Here is a 17,058-nt window from a genome sequence, read left to right as displayed (position 1 = left end):
GGGGACATCTTTCCATCCTTGCCTTTTCTTAGATTTAATAAATTATGTGTAGTCTGCTTTCCATATAGTTTTCATGATCATCCATTGCACTATCTCCAGTGTTGACACTTCTTCAAACTGTCCACTGCATTTTCTCTCCCCTCCTTTTATCTTTCAGTGGAGTGAGAGAATTCTTACCACTTTCCTGTTCTGAGCTGCTAGGGTGGTAAATCATGGAGGCATCCTTTTGATTGTGATAGTGATATACTGCACAAAATGAATCCATTCACTTGAGAGTAGGGTGGTAATATTCTGTTGTAGTAAATGACAAGATGACCTCCAGTCAAAATTGCAATTCACTCCCTTCAATTGGGATCACACATCCTACTCCCACATAGATGTCAATTTTTAGTGGCTGGGTTTTGAATTCAGAGTTAGACGATTCAAGATATGTCCTCACACATGGGTAACAGGTGGGACTCTTGTTCACTACTGCTGTATTGTGGGTCATGGTGGTGGAACTTGCAGGTTACTATTGTTCTTTTTCTTGTGCTATCCTTCAAAGATTAATATACCAAGAATGTTAATGCACTGAGAATGTTTTCTGTGTGACTGATTTGAGTGGGATATTTTCCTATACAGGGACACCTTTCATAGTGAGCAGCACTGAATGAGAATAGCTATCTATGTGGGAGGAATTAAGTATGTATTGAAAATACATTTTCAGTGTAGGAAAATTATAACTTTGCATGAGAAACAACTATGTTATAAGTTGTGTCTTTATTCTGCTTGAAGTTTTATATTTTATAAAATTAAAAAAAAAAAAAATTCAGTTACTAAGGTTAATAAATTACTGTGGATTTCTAAGGTATCAGTGTAGTTATTTATGATTTTTCTAGTTATTCAACTATATATACAAAACCTAAAAAAATTTTGTTTGATATTCTAAATGTGTGAAATTTTAAAAGGCTTAGTAACCTGTGTCCATCAACATCCATGTACAAAGGTTGTAGCAAGGAGATATATAATTGTTTGCCGTACTTCTTGATATATTGTTCTATATTTTAAGAAAAATAAGTATAATAATTTAGTTTTAAATAGTAATAATCTATGTACGTATATGTAATCTATAATAATTGAAATGTAACTATATATTACAAAATACTACTCCACTAAAACACAGTTAAGACAGGGAAGACTGAAGGTCAGTTTTATATTACTGGATATCATGACTTGCACCATGTCAATGCAAGCTATGTAATGTTAGGTAGGCATGACTGGAAGGGCAGTATAATAAAAAATAAATATATGTGTTCATATATTGTGTTGTGATACTTAAACTACTTGTATTAAACATTTGTATTTTTGGGTTATAATATGTAGTCATTCTAGCACAAAAAACATAATTTATGTTTTCTAATTTTGTTACCATTGTTACGAGGTTGGTTAAGTGATAAAATAAATCACATATAGAATATAGAAAATAACATAAGGCATAAAATCTTACTGGAAACAAACATCTGAAGTGTATTTAGGAGGTTTTAGAGATTATGCAAATAATATTTGAGATTTTGGGAAAAAAGAATAGTTTTTAATCATGACATGAAATTCCTTTGCACTCAGATGAAGTGCAATATTTTCACATACAAATCTTTAGTAAAAGTATTTCCTTCAAAAATCTGATTTTTTGTGTACAAAATATTTATAACCTGTATTAGAGGTCAACTGAATTTTGTGAAGATACACATGCATTATCAAAAGCTATAATGCAAATACTTAACATGTACAAATATGTAGACAAATTTGTATATTACACCAAGCTCCTTGCAAAAGAGTTAATATTCATTCACATATTTCTTTGGATGTTTAACTTTCTGATTGAAGTTGTCAACATTTCCAGTTATTAGTTGTAAAAAAACCGTCATAAAAGATTTGGCAGTGACTTAGGAAATCATCTTTCAAAATGGCATCACTATTACTTTTATCAAGCTAGGTATTGTGATGTGTGATAACAGTGTTCTAGGTTGAGATAATTTTGTATCTAAGAAATATGTTTTTGATAAAATATTGTATTTTGTGAGTCATTTGAATACAATATATTTCAAAGAATAATATTCAATATATAATGATTTGTGTCTGGAATATTTTGCTGTTGGTTACTGTACTCATAAAACTATTAAGCTTTCCTTATGTCTTGTCATATAAGAAAATTTCTTCAGTTTTAAAATAGATACAAGTTAACAAGAAATCATATTCATGAATGAAAAGAACTTTAACTTCCATAGGTCTATTTTGTTCCTAAGTGTTCCCAATCTGACAGCATTAATTTTAATGAACTTGCAATTTCAAAATTCAGGGTTTAATTCCCTATGGTGGTTATTCCAGATAGCCCATTGTTACTTTGCCTTAAAAAACAAACATTTTTCATCTTCCAATCATGGTCCTTTATTCATATAAGATAAGCTTATATAAGTAGCTTCAGGTAACCAGTACTTCAGGAAATTGCAAGTTACTTTTCAGAATACTGTACTTATTTTACATTGGTGTAGATAGATTGTAACATAATTTTTGTGATAGAAATTCATCCAGTGATAAAACTTCAAATACTTTAACTTACATTTTTTTATGAATTTCTTCAAATAAGTATTACATAACACCAAAATATTAATTCCAAAGTATTTTTGTGTTAAATATGTTTGAAGTAGTGTTACTTTCTTTTACATAAATTTTTAAATTTGATATGTAATTTGGCACTTCACAGCTAAAAAGTGCTTTCAAAACCAGATACAGTTTATTAGAGTTTAACCTTAGACTAAGCTACTTCTTGTATTGAAGTCAAATTTAAATCACAGCGGCAATGTAGCCAGGTTTACAAATTAGTGAAAATATAATGATGAGCACAGGTTTTCTTAATAAATTTTTAATTATATGAAAGAGTACAAATAAATATCTTTAACCAAGACTGTTATATTTATAACAATTTTAGTAACTTATACTCCTGGAAATGTACATTTTGAATTGTTTGATTTAAATATATATCTATATATATTTTTATTGAAATCCTAAGACTGCATTATTGAATTAAATGTGTAGATGTCTGTTTTTTTTTCAGATCCATTGATATTAGTTAAGTTCAGGTACCTGCAAAATGCAGGTAATGGAGTTTTTATGCACAGAAGAAAATGAATATGAAAATCAAAGGAAAAACAAGTTTTGAAACACTTACGAACAAATAAGATAATGTATTTATCAATAATAAAACATAAATTTATTTTTACTGACTGTCCAACTTTGAGTTTTTGTCATAACTGCATGTCTGTAGGGACAGAGAATAGGTTTTTCATATCTACCCAAAGCAAAGACAGGCTCAAAAAGAACAAAATAGATGAGAGTTTGGTTATGTAGTTGCTCAATCCTTAGATCATTTACATCATCTGTCATTCTATTAACCATTTTCAAAAGAAATAAACATGCATTTCATACAAACCTTTTCTAACTCTTTATCACCTCTTGAAACAGGTGAATGTGGTGCAGAAATAGGGCCAAACAAGTACAAGCTTGTGGAATAAGTTGTGGTATCTAACCTTTATTTAAGGTACAGGATTCATACAAGTTTGCAATCTTCCCACTTCCTGCCTGCAGTTATCATTCTTTAATGAAAATTTAGCTGAATGCATCAGAGTTACAATATATTCTTCCCTGTTGTTATGGTTATGAAAAGTTAAATCTAGTGGCATTTCCAATTATTACTTGTGGATATACTACAAAACTTCAGTAAAGGATCTCACAACTATGTTTATGTGTTGGTTTGTGAGTTTCAACTCAAACCTAAATGAGTTGTGATTTTAAAACTGAATTTTGAATAATGATGTAGTGTGCACAACAATGTGATATAATTATCTAACAAAATGAGTTAGTGGAAAGAAGCTAGACATTTCTTAAAAATACAGCTACTTTTTAAGCCATAACAGTTACTAAATCAGTTTTAAAACATTATTGATTATATACAGTAATATTTGGCCTGCTTTATTAATGGATATAGAAAATTTTGTAATCTATAAATGTTTCATGCTTATTTTTGTTTGTTTGTTTTGTTTCACAGGGTTAGTAAAGTTATTGCTAGCAATAGACAGTTGATGGATTTATTGTGTATTGTTATAAAACATAGCCTCATACATGTAATGTGGTATAAATACCTTAAAAAAGTTAATTTCTGTGATATCTTTTTTTATGTTTTTGTAGTATGACCCAAGGTTTGGTGATCCTTTCTGGAACAGCAGTAAACAAAGCTATGTTCACTATCTGTTAATGATGATGACATCGTGGGCTATTGTTTGTGATGTGTGGTATCTTCCATCAATGACCAGAGAGGTAAATTGGATAGTTTTTTTGGACATATGAATTATATATATATTATTTTTATTAAATAAGTGCAGACATACATTTTCTTCCAATCACTTTAAAAATTATATAACTGACTTTGTTTCTGCTTAAACATGAATGGGTTTTACTGTATTAGATTTGTTTTTTGATTGTTTGACAACTAACTCAACTATTGTCTTGTTTATCTTGTCTAGGAAGGTGAAACAGCTGTAGATTTTGCTAACAGAGTGAAGAGTGAAATTGCTCATCAAGGTGGTTTAGTTGATCTTGTGTGGTATGTTCACTGAATTATTTAAAAAGTTTATCTGATTAGTCTTGGTATTTTCTATCTAATTGTGATTGAATTTTGCAATGATAGTATCTTCTCACAGTATGTTTTTATATGCTAAATATGATCAATCAGAGAATGCTGGTTGTTAATTTCTTATTTGATGAGAGGTCCAGTTGAAGTGTATGATTGTTATCTTGCATTGCAGGTATAGCTGGAAAAAAATTGTTTGATCAGTACTTGAATGGTAAGCTGAACAGGGTGGTTATGTTTTTTTTCATATTTCAAGAAAGGCAAGTGATGGAAGTCTTTAATATTTTTAAGGATCAATTGAAAGTGATAGCTGTAATTCATAATTTTTTTCATTATTTCTGGAAGGACCAGTGATATAATGTTTTTTCTCAGGGATGGTCAGTTGAAGAGGGTGGCTGTGAAACAAGAATGGAAAGCTCGGCAACAAAGAGTGTACAGCAGCCGAATCAAGGTTGATTAATTTTTATTTTCAGTCATTGATCTGTTTTATTCCAGTTTATCAAGTGTTGTGGAAAACACTCTCTGGAATACGTTACCATTTATGTATAACAGCAGCCATACAAGAGAAATAAGTGAGAATTCAGATCATGTATTTAGTGCTGTTCAACATTTTCATGTATGTATGTGTCTATATATAGACACACACACACTGATAACTTACATTTTTAATGTACGTTTGTGTTTTAAAGTAGCGTCTTTTGTGAAGTTATTTTATGTGAGAAGAAAAAAGTTATTTAATGTAAAAATCTATCCAGAATATTGTAAGGCAAAAAAAAAAGTTTTGTTTCCAACTGCCAGACTAATACTACATAACAATGCTTGATTGTAAAGTTTTTAGTGCTCCCCTTCTCCAAAATATTCCTCTCCAAATTGACCCTAATGAAAAATGTCCTTCAATTAATTTTTTTTTATTTTCATTAAATTATTGCATCAGTCTGCTATTATACTGTGCAAGGTGAAGGTCACAAGAAACCACATCTCTAATTTGTTATTTAATGTGGCGTGTCAATACTCTCAGCCAGTTATCTCTCTCAACACTGGTTTGGTCAAATTGACTGACATTGTGACCACTTTGTACTTATAGTTTTGTTAGTACTACCTTTTAATATAGTATGTGTATCTTCACAAAATTTGGTAGAATCTCAGTAAACATTACCAGTCTTTTATACACAAAAAATCAGGTATTTTTAATGAAATATTTCTCCTGAAGATATATCCATGAATATTTCAAGTCTTTCTTTCTTTCTTTTTACCATTCTGAGTGCAAAATTATTTTTATGTTAAGATTAAAAATACATCTATTTATACTTAAATATTAGTGTTTTGTTACATTTTGAACTGTCTAACCACTGTTTGCACTATTGTAAGTTTTAAATCACTTGAGAAACATGCAGCTCACATTACACTATCAAATTACATTACTCACAAGCTGCTCATTTGCAATTCTTGTTAAAATGTTTATTAAGTTATTGTTATTTTACCTAGTCTAACCTAAAAGGTTTTTATTTTTCCATTTTAGTTCTATACTGACCATATGTCTAAATGGTACTTTTTGTGATAGTCCACAGCATCTAGTACAATCTGATATATTACAAATGCACTTATATCATAAACTATGTATCTACATTAAAAAAAAACCTTCCACCTACTTGACTTTTTTCATTGTGTAATAGGAAATTAAGAATTTTTTTTTCTAAACCTAATTAAAACAAATATAATGTATTTTACTGAAGGTCTAATTTGGGGAAGGGGGGGAATTTCCAGTATAAAGTAATGTTAACAAAATTTCAATGTCAACTGTAGTTTTTCTCAAATTCCAAATAAATAATCTCACTCAAATTAATATCAAAATTTCACTTTTTTTTATCACAACTGCAGATATGTGAATTTTGATAGCTTTGTAAATTATGAAGATTATAATTTTTCAGAAAGATAAAGGTTTTATGTATGATTTTCCTAGTTTTGAGGATACTATGATAGAACTTTTTAAAATATTTTATACTTTTTGTTTGTGAAATCATGTGTCAGTCTCCATTATTACTAGAAAGATGGATGGCATGACATTCTTAGAACTTCTAAAATCGTTCATTAGTGTCAAATAAATGTTATACTTGTATCTTGAGAATTTTGTGAAATAGGTCTCTACAATGATCTCATATTTAACAGTTTTTAGGTGTAATGTGGTAAAATACTGATTCTGTCAGAAGAAAAATTAAACTTATTTTATCTCTGAAGTTTTTTATGATATGTTGTAAACCAGTTCCAACAATGTGATACAGTTATAACATATTATCCCAAGCTAGTCAGCAGATTCAAGATCAGTTTAAGCTCTGTTTTTGTAACTTCTTTCAGGTAAAGAAAGTTTAATATTTAACATTACTTTGTTCTGTTACTTATCTTTACTTTCATGCAGCTGAGGATATTAGTGTGAGTGTAATGCCATAATATAAAGGAAAAATATGTACACTATTCTTTAATTATTTTATACTATTGACCTTATATTTGTTATTTACTGAAAACCTGACACTTGTTTTGATATAAATTGAATTCTGTTTAAACTCTTGAAGAAAACGTATAACAGAATTGGCAAAGTTATTTTTTTATTTTAAACTACCTCTTGCGTGTGTTGTTTTTATTTTATATAAATATGCAATTCAGCTCAAATCCTTGTGGTGATTTCATAATTAAAAACAGTGTACAACTAACCTCATAAAACTTTCTTATGACCATTCAGTTTTCTCAGGGGTGGATTAAGGGTCAGATGAGCCTGGTGCTAAATTTTTTCACTGCACCTATTATTATTGCAACTAAAGAATAAGGTAAAAAATATAGATAAACCTTAAGATACATTTTACTTCCAGAAAATAAAATCCACAGGTTTACAAAACTTGGCTACAATTTAATGAACAATATTAGATGTTTTCTTAAATAGAAAAAAATGATGCTCTAATACAGACAAAATTTTGCACTCGGACAACAAAGCACATATATAGGGCATATATAGAAAGGGCATAGAATAAACAGGCTTCAGAACAACAGTGCATTGTCCAACCAAACTCTGTAAATGAGCAGAGCAGGGAGCATAGTGTGCTAGGAGGTCTCTTCTCTTTGATCAAGACTGGAATGCTAACATATGTGCTGCTCATAGTGGATGCATTGTTATAAGACTTCCACCAGCAATCTTGAATATTTATATCACTCTTTTCAAGGAAATTAATCACAGCTTTAGCACATTGTGCTCCTGTGTGATTGCTTATTGATATGTATGTGGAAAATCTCTACACACTCCTCATCTAGAATGTACCTACAATTAATTGTCAGTTGGGATATGTTTGGAATAGAATCAACAGGTATTGAATAATGCTTAGATATTTTGATTTCTTTGATACTGGTAGTGGTAACTTCTATGTATAAGTTTCTATGAACTTGTCACAGATTGTTAAGTATAACTATGAAACATGACTTTTCCTGTTATTTGGATATTTTTGAATGTGTTCAGCAAGAAATGTATCATACTCAGCCAATAGCTGTAGTATTCCTAGTTACTTGCCATTATGCACTGAACTAACTACTTCATCACTTCCTCTGAATGATAAAAATGTGAGAGTCGAGATAGTACACTCTAGAACTTTTACCAGTATTTTTCAAAGTTGTAACCAACTCTTTTTTTTTTTCCAAAGTTAAATCTCAAGTCATTTCCTTTCAAGAGTATATTCTTTAAGTCAAATAAACAGGAAATCCAAGATTCTCTGAAATATGCTTTCAAATATGTATCGTAGAATTCCCAACTTGGCACAACTACTTTGCCGAGATGTATGAAAATGATTGATTGCAGTTTACTGCTAAAACTTAGTGAACTGAAAAATACATGGACTGAATGTACACATATTAATGAAGTTATTTCAGTACTTTACAAATTTCTCTGGTTTTAACATAAATGACTCAGTTCTTGAGTCTAATAAAAGAAGTCTAATAGTCTTCTAGCAACTATTTCAATAAAAGAGAACAGGAGTCCATCCCTTAAAAATATATATTTTGTCAAATGAATTAAGCTTAAACTATTGATTCTAAAGGAAAGGTACAAAAATGGAATTTGGAGATAAATCAACTTCTTTGTTTTAAAGACTTGTAAATCCTAAAAATAACCCATTATCTGTTATACTTTTTGAAAGTTACAAACCAGGAATTTTTTGGGAAATTAACATAACAGTCCTCTTCAAAACAATCTCAAAAATGAAATCAAATCTGACTAATGAGCTTCTCAAACCCATAATATCCATTGTGTAAATGTAGAATTCCCAACTTGGCACAACTACTTTGCCGAGATGTATGAAAATGATTGATTGGAGTTTACTGCTAAAACTTAGTGAACTGAAAAATACATGGACTGAATGTACACATATTAATGAAGTTATTTCAGTACTTTACAAATTTCTCTGGTTTTAACATAAATGACTCAGTTCTTGAGTCTAATAAAAGAAGTCTAATAGTCTTCTAGCAACTATTTCAATAAAAGAGAACAGGAGTCCATCCCTTAAAAATATATATTTTGTCAAATGAATTAAGCTTAAACTATTGATTCTAAAGGAAAGGTACAAAAATGGAATTTGGAGATAAATCAACTTCTTTGTTTTAAAGACTTGTAAATCCTAAAAATAACCCATTATCTGTTATACTTTTTGAAAGTTACAAACCAGGAATTTTTTGGGAAATTAACATAACAGTCCTCTTCAAAACAATCTCAAAAATGAAATCAAATCTGACTAATGAGCTTCTCAAACCCATAATATCCATTGTGTAAATGCTGAGAGTAATTAACAATTATGTACCTTTACTGTAAACTTCCAGGAAACAACAGATTTGACATCATCTTGCTTGTGCAGTGTTGAGCACTTCAATGAATTAAAGAATGAGGACATGCTCAACTGGTAAACATGATACATGATAGAGTATTCAAAAGAAAAAAAAGGAAACCCATTCTTCAGAAATAACTTAATAAACATAAAGAGAAGACCTTGCACTGGTATTGATGGAAATAAAGTTATCACCACAGAGCTCCATGTATCTGCAAATCTGAGCTTCTACAAATGCCTTACCATCACCTTGATGACTAATTTGGTTGTACCCTGCAAATTGGTTGTGTATCTTCTTTGGTGGACCATCCACTTCCTGATTGCTTATATTAAGCAAAGTCTGTGTTACACTATTTTCCTTGGCAACAACCAATTCTAAAATAAATGTGAAATTTGAAAGAAAAAAATAGGAGCAATAGATGCATTGTAACAATATTTTTGTAGACTTCGTTCATGCTTCAGATAAAATTGTTTGCTTTAACAATACTTTTAATATCATAATGAAACTCTGGCAGTCTTTAAAATATCAGGATATAATTTAAAAACATGTTCACTTTTTTATTTATCTTTAAGGATGTATTGCTGATAAAAAAAAAAAGGACCACTTCCTTTTTTAAATCAAAATTTTCTCTTTTTTAACCCTTATATATCCCTTGTAAATGTGCATTGAAATTTTGCAACGTGGGTGTTTTTTATTACTATGTTGTGCAGGGTGGGTTTTAAGTGGGAAATGAAATTTGATGCTGAAAACCCAGAAACAAACTCTGTTTTACCTATTTTGCATACAGCATCTCTTTTTGTGGTGGAAATTTCATAGCATTTAAATCCAAAACACACTACTTTCAATGTGATGGATGTCATGATTATTCATCGATAGTCAGTGTACAAAGCATGTACAATCTTAGATTTTCTTGTTCCTATGTACATACAGGTGCTTACTTGTAGCTGCATGAATGGAATAGTGGGTGAAGATATGTATAGAGAATTTGTGATTAAATGATTGAATGTATTTAGTAATTAACTGCAGTGTTAAAGTAAAAACAAACAAGGTTTGACATAAGCTATTTTTTAAAAGCCTAAATTTTGTTACATGGTTATTTTCTCTGCATCTGACATTATTCTCAGTACAATCCAATAGTATTGATTCAGCCTCTTTTTCCAGTCTTTTTTTGTTTGTGTGCTATTTTTTCTTCAAATAGCCTTATAATGCTAGTGATAATCCCTCTAGAAAGTTCATATTGATTGTTTGGAAGAATAATATCATTTGGTTGTGCTCTAGTTTTTTTTTGGCCAGTTGATCTACATATTTTCACACTGAGGACAAGCAGTGTTTGAAAACAGAAACTTTGAGCATTTATACTGGCAGCAGTTAGATATTCAAAACGATAGTGTTCAAAACTTCATTAAGCCTACATCTTTTTTTCTTTTTGAAAGTGAAGAATGTCATCAAGTCATTTTTCTCCATGTCAAGGCAAGTCACAAGTAAAAAAAAAAAAAAAGACTTGAATCCAAATCCAAGTTACTGATTCAATTCAAGAACTCTGGAATTTTTTCTCTGACTTCATTTACTCTGTTAAATTCTTGTGAATTCATTCTCTTTTTGGTTTTTCAAATAACATATTTAATGGTGCAACTTTAATGCAGTGAGCCTGTTTCATGTTGTCTGAATAACCAGTTGTTGTTGGTGATGAAGTTTCCATCACTGTTTAAAACAATTAAAATATAACATAGAAGATGTTCACCTTTGATTGTAAATAACAAAGTCAATCTCTTTTCTCCATTCAGTTACTTGCAAAAAAAAAGTATTTGAGTATTGGCATTTATACTTGTCATCTGGAATTGACTTTGTAGATACACTGAATTCCACATCCATGTACTGACAAAGGGCAATCTCCAAAGGCATAAACAAAATTTCTCGTTGTCCCAGTGTGAAATGGATAGGGTGGGTTAGTATCTTCACTGCTGTTGTAACAATGTATTTCTTCTGGGAGGTGCTCAATCCAACTTGATGAGATTGATGGTTTTCATCATCAATAGTTATAGTCTATACATGAATGTTACCCTTGCTTGCATGGGGGAATTGAGTCTGTATGTGTTTCCATATATGCATCAATAACACTAATAGACCAAAGTAACCAAAAAATTTACAAAAGATTGGAATTAACTTTTGGACAGTTCTCCCTAAATCTGGATCAAATCAGGATTGTGGATCATTTTGAAGCATTTTTTTATAATGGGGATATAAGTCATTTTTGTTCTGGATTAATAACTGTATAAAGTGTGATTGGACTTGCACCAAATTTAATGGGTACATTAAGGTTGAAACTTTTCATCAGATTAAAGAAAATGATCTGTGATCTGGATCATTCTGGATCTTAGAAGGATTTTCTGAGTTTTCAAAGGTGAAATTTAATGTTATCCAATATAAACATATGCAATCTCAAAATGGAGTGGTGGGGCAAGGGTTTTTGAATCTTTTTGATTGTTCTTGTTTTCACAGTCTCAGTTGGAAGTTATGTTTTTGACACTTTCAGATTGAGGACAAAGATTTGATTTAATATGATAAGGTTGATATGTATCAGCATCCAGAGATTTTGTATCTACTGTCTTGGCTAGTGAGGGTTTTGGTATTAGAGGATGAAGGTCATAAATTCATTAGCTTCCTAGTTAGTGTTAGCTACTGATTTGTTTATTTTTTTCTTCTTCATTCTTTGACTTCAGATTTGTGTTTGTACATTTATATAATATAAATAAAAGGAGCACTTATGAGTGTATGTATAAGCTTATTTGTTTGTGTTTGAATACTTGTGTATGAGAGGGTGAAAGAGAGATGTCAGTTTCTTAACAAATGATAAAATATTGTTTTCTGTGCTTAACCCAAATATTTCAAATTTTGTACTTGGATGACATATCTTCTTCACCCTCCAATTAATGATAGTTGTCAATTTACTAGTTAATTGTTTACATCTGATAAATGAGCCAGTGTAGGCCCCATAAATAATTATAGATATTTTAGGGAATAACAATTTGTAAATTCTGTTCCAAAGCCACAAACAGTTGATGCAACATATTCTAAAAGATTAAAGTAATCTTTACTTGTCTTGTTAGCAGTGATCAAACTTTTTTCCTTGAATGAAATCTGAAGCCTTTGAGAATGAACCATTGAAAGGTCAATGAAGATATCAACTTCAAGTTGACATCTGCAACCTAGCCTGGCAAGTTGGGTTTACTCGTATTCTAGGCCAACTGTTTGATCATAGAAGAGAAACAGCATGTCAGACACAAGCTGTGGGGGAGGAGCCTAGCTGACCAACATCATGAAAATGTGGAGTGAAGTGATTTTGATTGACTGGGGCCTATCATTTAGTTAACATGCTTAGGTCTTGCCTCACTTGAACCTAGCACATTTGCATTGTAAACTTTATGCAAATGTGATAGGTCAGAGTAAATCTATGCTTTGTCACACTATTTGAAGGCAAGCAAGTCAAGCCTCTGCACTCTGCATCACATGATAGGCCTCCCCATGTTTCATACGAACTTTCTTTTGAAGAATAAAAAAAACTAGAATGAATGAACTTTATTATTAAGGACTTTCCTAAAAATGAACAAAATTTTTGTCCTATTTTATATATATAGTAATAGACTCTTTTTGGGGCTACAGTTCCTATAGACCCTGCAATCCATCCCTGAATTTTCTTCTTTTTTAGATCAATAAATGATGAAAGTGACTGAAGAATTTGAGAACTTTTTCAACATTTCCCATTTTTTAGTGTATGATGATTATCAGTATGATGGTTAATGACCCCAGAAAGTATTTGAAATTGCAATAGAGCATGTTAAGATTATTTCCAAAAAAAAGTGATAACATGTTATAAAGGGAAAAGTTATCTAATTTTGCATTTGAATTCAACAAAAATTTAAATCAGGGTATTAATATGTACTTCCCTTGGTGCTATTAATTATTATTATATTAAAAGTAAAAGTAAATAATTTTCTATTTATAATTATTTTTTTACAAGAAAATTTATAATTATTTTCACTTTTTTTCTATTATTTTCTATAAAATGTAAATTGTTTGCAGGTTTATCTGTACAATAACTTCATTCACAAACTCACTACTATAGTTGGTTAATGATTAATTATATTGTAATAACCTATGGATGTTGTATTACATCATAATCTGAAAGATATACTCCATTACCTTAGAATTACAGATTTTAATTTGTTTCTGGATAAATACCTAATAATATAGTATTGACGTAAAAAAAAACACTTACTCACTCAAGGAAAAGTATGGTTCAAATTTTCCAGTAAAATACAAAAATGCACTCACTTCTTGGAATAAAAAAGTTTTGTCTATTAGTATTAACTAATGTCTTTTGTTTTACCTTGGTTTGCCATATGTGTATTACAGATAGTATATTTTTATGTTGATGAGTAAACTTTGTTCAGCTTAAAAAATAAACTCTTTCATAACATTTTTTACATTGTGATGATAAGAGAAAATATTAAAATTAAGTCTTGGTTAAATTGAAACTTTCCTTCTTTGACTTGCTTTAATGAGTTGGCGAAACTTCAAACTTATGAATTAGTTTGTTAATTACTTTAATATTGTATTAAATATTGTTCGTTTTTATTATTGAGAAGTAGATATGAGAGAGAAACCTTGTATAAGTACAAATATGAGGCATAACAAAATTAAGGTTAAACTGCATTAGGTGATAAAGTTTCCTCAGTTTTGTGCATATTACTTTAAACTTTGATTGAATGAGTCTACTTTTGTGTTTATTTTTTCTCACAACAAGATAAAAATTCTTAAAATAAGTTAGTTTCAAAGAACAAGAATACACTGTTGTATGATTATACTGCAGTTGGCAGTAACTGTCTGTTGTAGAAAGAAAACACAAGCAGAGGATGACTTTTTGAAAGTCTTCCATCTTTCAGCTTCACGACTAGTCTGCTTAAACAATACATCAGTTGTACTTTTCATGTTCCAGGTTAATAAAAAAAAATTGTTTTGAATGTTCTTTAATTAATGGTCTGACATATTTCCTATCACGTACATGGTCAAAATGTCTAACAATTGCAGACTACATAATTGTAAGATTTATAAATTAAGAAAGACATGATCTATGTAAGAGTGAGTGATGCAAGTTATGAACTTTTTTTTTACATGCTACGATCCATAGGCAAGTTCATAGTGACTTACAAAAGGAAATAAGAACAGTAATTATACATACACAAATCACCCTCACCAATTTAATTATCTTAACAAGTGCTGAACATAGTGATCTCTTTTAAAGCTACAGTTAAGTGTTTCCATATAAGTTTGTAAGACATGGCATGGATCTTCTGTTAAACAAGGTATGTGAAAGTTCAGTTAATGTGGAATACAGATTGTTAAAAGTGATATACGTGAATTATCTGAATAATCGTTATTGAATTGCATGGAATACTGTAAGCCATCAGATGAATTATTATCACTTGAACAATAGTTTTATCTTGCATATTACCTTTGAATTTTTTCTAATATATTTTATATATTTTAGGCTTTCAGCATGATCTGTCAACAGCTCTTACTACCTCTTTCTCAGAAAGTACTGTCCAGTCAAAATCTGATACAATTGGTGGGTTCTGAATATAAAACAATAAAATTAAATGTTTGCATTTATAGTAGTGTACCAGTCACTGATAAACACAAGAGTGTATCATGGCCATGGATCTAAGAGAACTCTAGTTATCAATAACTATCCACATTTATGAAAGTTACAATACATTACATTTTTGTAATGTAGATCAGAGAAGAATTGTAAGTAATAGCAAATACAAAACATTCCTTATTGAAACTATGGATCAGAGGAGTATACTAGTTATCATAATAAACACAACTCTGAAGTCTTGATTGTAGATCTGACAAAAAACCGAAATCAATGAGTAAAATCAAACATTCCTGTTGTAACTGCTAATCAAAAGAGGATACTAATTACTAATAATAGAACATTTGTGTTTTAACTGTAGTTCAGAGAAGAATACTCGATACAAAAGGTGCTAGTGACTGGATGAATGAATACTAGTTATCATTAATATATATCAAAAATCACTTTTATGACTGAGCTGTAGAGAAGAATACAAGATATTAGCATTAGTTACAAGATTTTGATTTTAAATATGTGAAATAAGAAATCAAGAAGATGCTTAACAAATGGCATATCAGAAGATTCTTTATATTTTACTTGTCTTTTGTCAAAAGATGTTCACAGTGGTAACTAATTTTACCACAATATGAACAAATACAGTTTCAAGAACTAGAGAACACCATGACTTTCTGAAATGTATATTCTTAGCTCTGTGGAAGACATGAGACCCACAAAACAAAACTTCGGAGTGGTCCCCTAGTTATAGGACTACTTCTCCTGAACATCATTCATTTACCAGAGAACCAGCATTAAGAGAAGACTATTCACTACTTTACTGTGTTTTGCTATGATTAAAAGAGAAAAACAAAAAACAACTACTTGTTGTTCTTATCATCTGAACTTGGTTTTAAGTTCATGCACTGTTCATCTCTTTATGTTAATAGTGGAAACCTCAGTTCATCTCATAAAGAAATAACAAATTACACAACCTATACAGTTTTTAGGTAAAAAAAAGATTGTTTAAAATTCTGAATCAAATTTGCACTTTCAAACTGTGTAATCTACCACAACATTGGTTTCTTATAAACACGGTTGCCCAAATAACTTGGGGCAAAACTTTTCTCAATCTTCTTTCCTTTTACAACACTGCAGGTAACACAAATCTATGCGACAGCAGTGTTTTGTCCTTCTAATATAACTTATTTAGAAACAAAGTTTTTTTTGACAAGCACAGCATCAATACTACCATTATAGAAATTAGGCTTATTGTTAAAAAAGGAGGAGAAACAATAAGAAAGCTAAAATGGAAATATACAAATGTGTAATACCACAAATCCTAGCTAAGAAAACTCAGTCACAAAAATAAAATTTTAAGTATAAACAACAAAGATTTTAACATCTGCATTATTTTCAAATAAAAATATTTCAACAACAGTTGCTACTTATATTTGGTTCATTTGTATAAGTTACATACTAGTACGATTATTGAATGAATATAAACTTGAAATAAAACAAAGAATGATTTTTGTCTTTTTTTATATTATAATAGTTTTGATTTTTCTACTTATTTAGTAATGACACTTCATACATCAAGGAATAAATAAAATAGTATATTTCTGTTACTTCAGTACTTGCTTGTTAATTTGCTGTAATGGGACCATTTTGAAGTTGCTGTTGTCAAAACCTGGTTACACAGTGACTGTTTCTGTCTATCTGTTTTTCATTTTGTTTTAAAAAATTAATGCCCCCTGCTGCAACAGTGGTGCCTCTACAGATTTACAATGCTAAAATCAGCTGTTAGATTCCCCTCAGTGGACACAGCAAAGAGCCCGGTGTGGCTTTGCTATAAGAAAAACACACACAAAGTTTAATATTATATGAGTGTATAATTGTTTTATTTTTATTA

General features: G+C 30.1%; 1 protein-coding gene across 4 annotated transcripts in view; it reads left to right on the top strand.

Moving 5' to 3' along the window:
* Gpat4 (Glycerol-3-phosphate acyltransferase 4) overlaps window positions 1–13,878 on the top strand; it is a 41,252-nt gene extending 27,374 nt beyond the window's left edge. For 2 of the 4 annotated variants that reach the window (XM_076460914.1, XM_076460918.1), the window contains 3 exons: window positions 4,222–4,350; window positions 4,557–4,636; window positions 5,036–13,878. In XM_076460914.1, coding sequence (XP_076317029.1) covers window positions 4,222–4,350; window positions 4,557–4,636; window positions 5,036–5,123 — 297 coding nt within the window. In that variant the 3' untranslated portion in view covers window positions 5,124–13,878. Of the gene's footprint in view, window positions 1–4,221; window positions 4,351–4,556; window positions 4,637–4,838 lie in introns of all 4 variants that reach the window. The other 2 variants (XM_076460917.1, XM_076460915.1) reach the window with 2 other exon arrangements.
* The last annotated feature ends 3,180 nt before the right edge of the window (window positions 13,879–17,058 follow it).

Source organism: Tachypleus tridentatus, chromosome 10 (assembly GCF_004210375.1).
Source record: "Tachypleus tridentatus isolate NWPU-2018 chromosome 10, ASM421037v1, whole genome shotgun sequence".
Lineage (NCBI taxonomy): Eukaryota > Metazoa > Arthropoda > Merostomata > Xiphosura > Limulidae > Tachypleus > Tachypleus tridentatus.
Note: the sequence above shows the minus strand (reverse complement) of the source record. Positions and strands in the feature narration are given on the sequence as shown.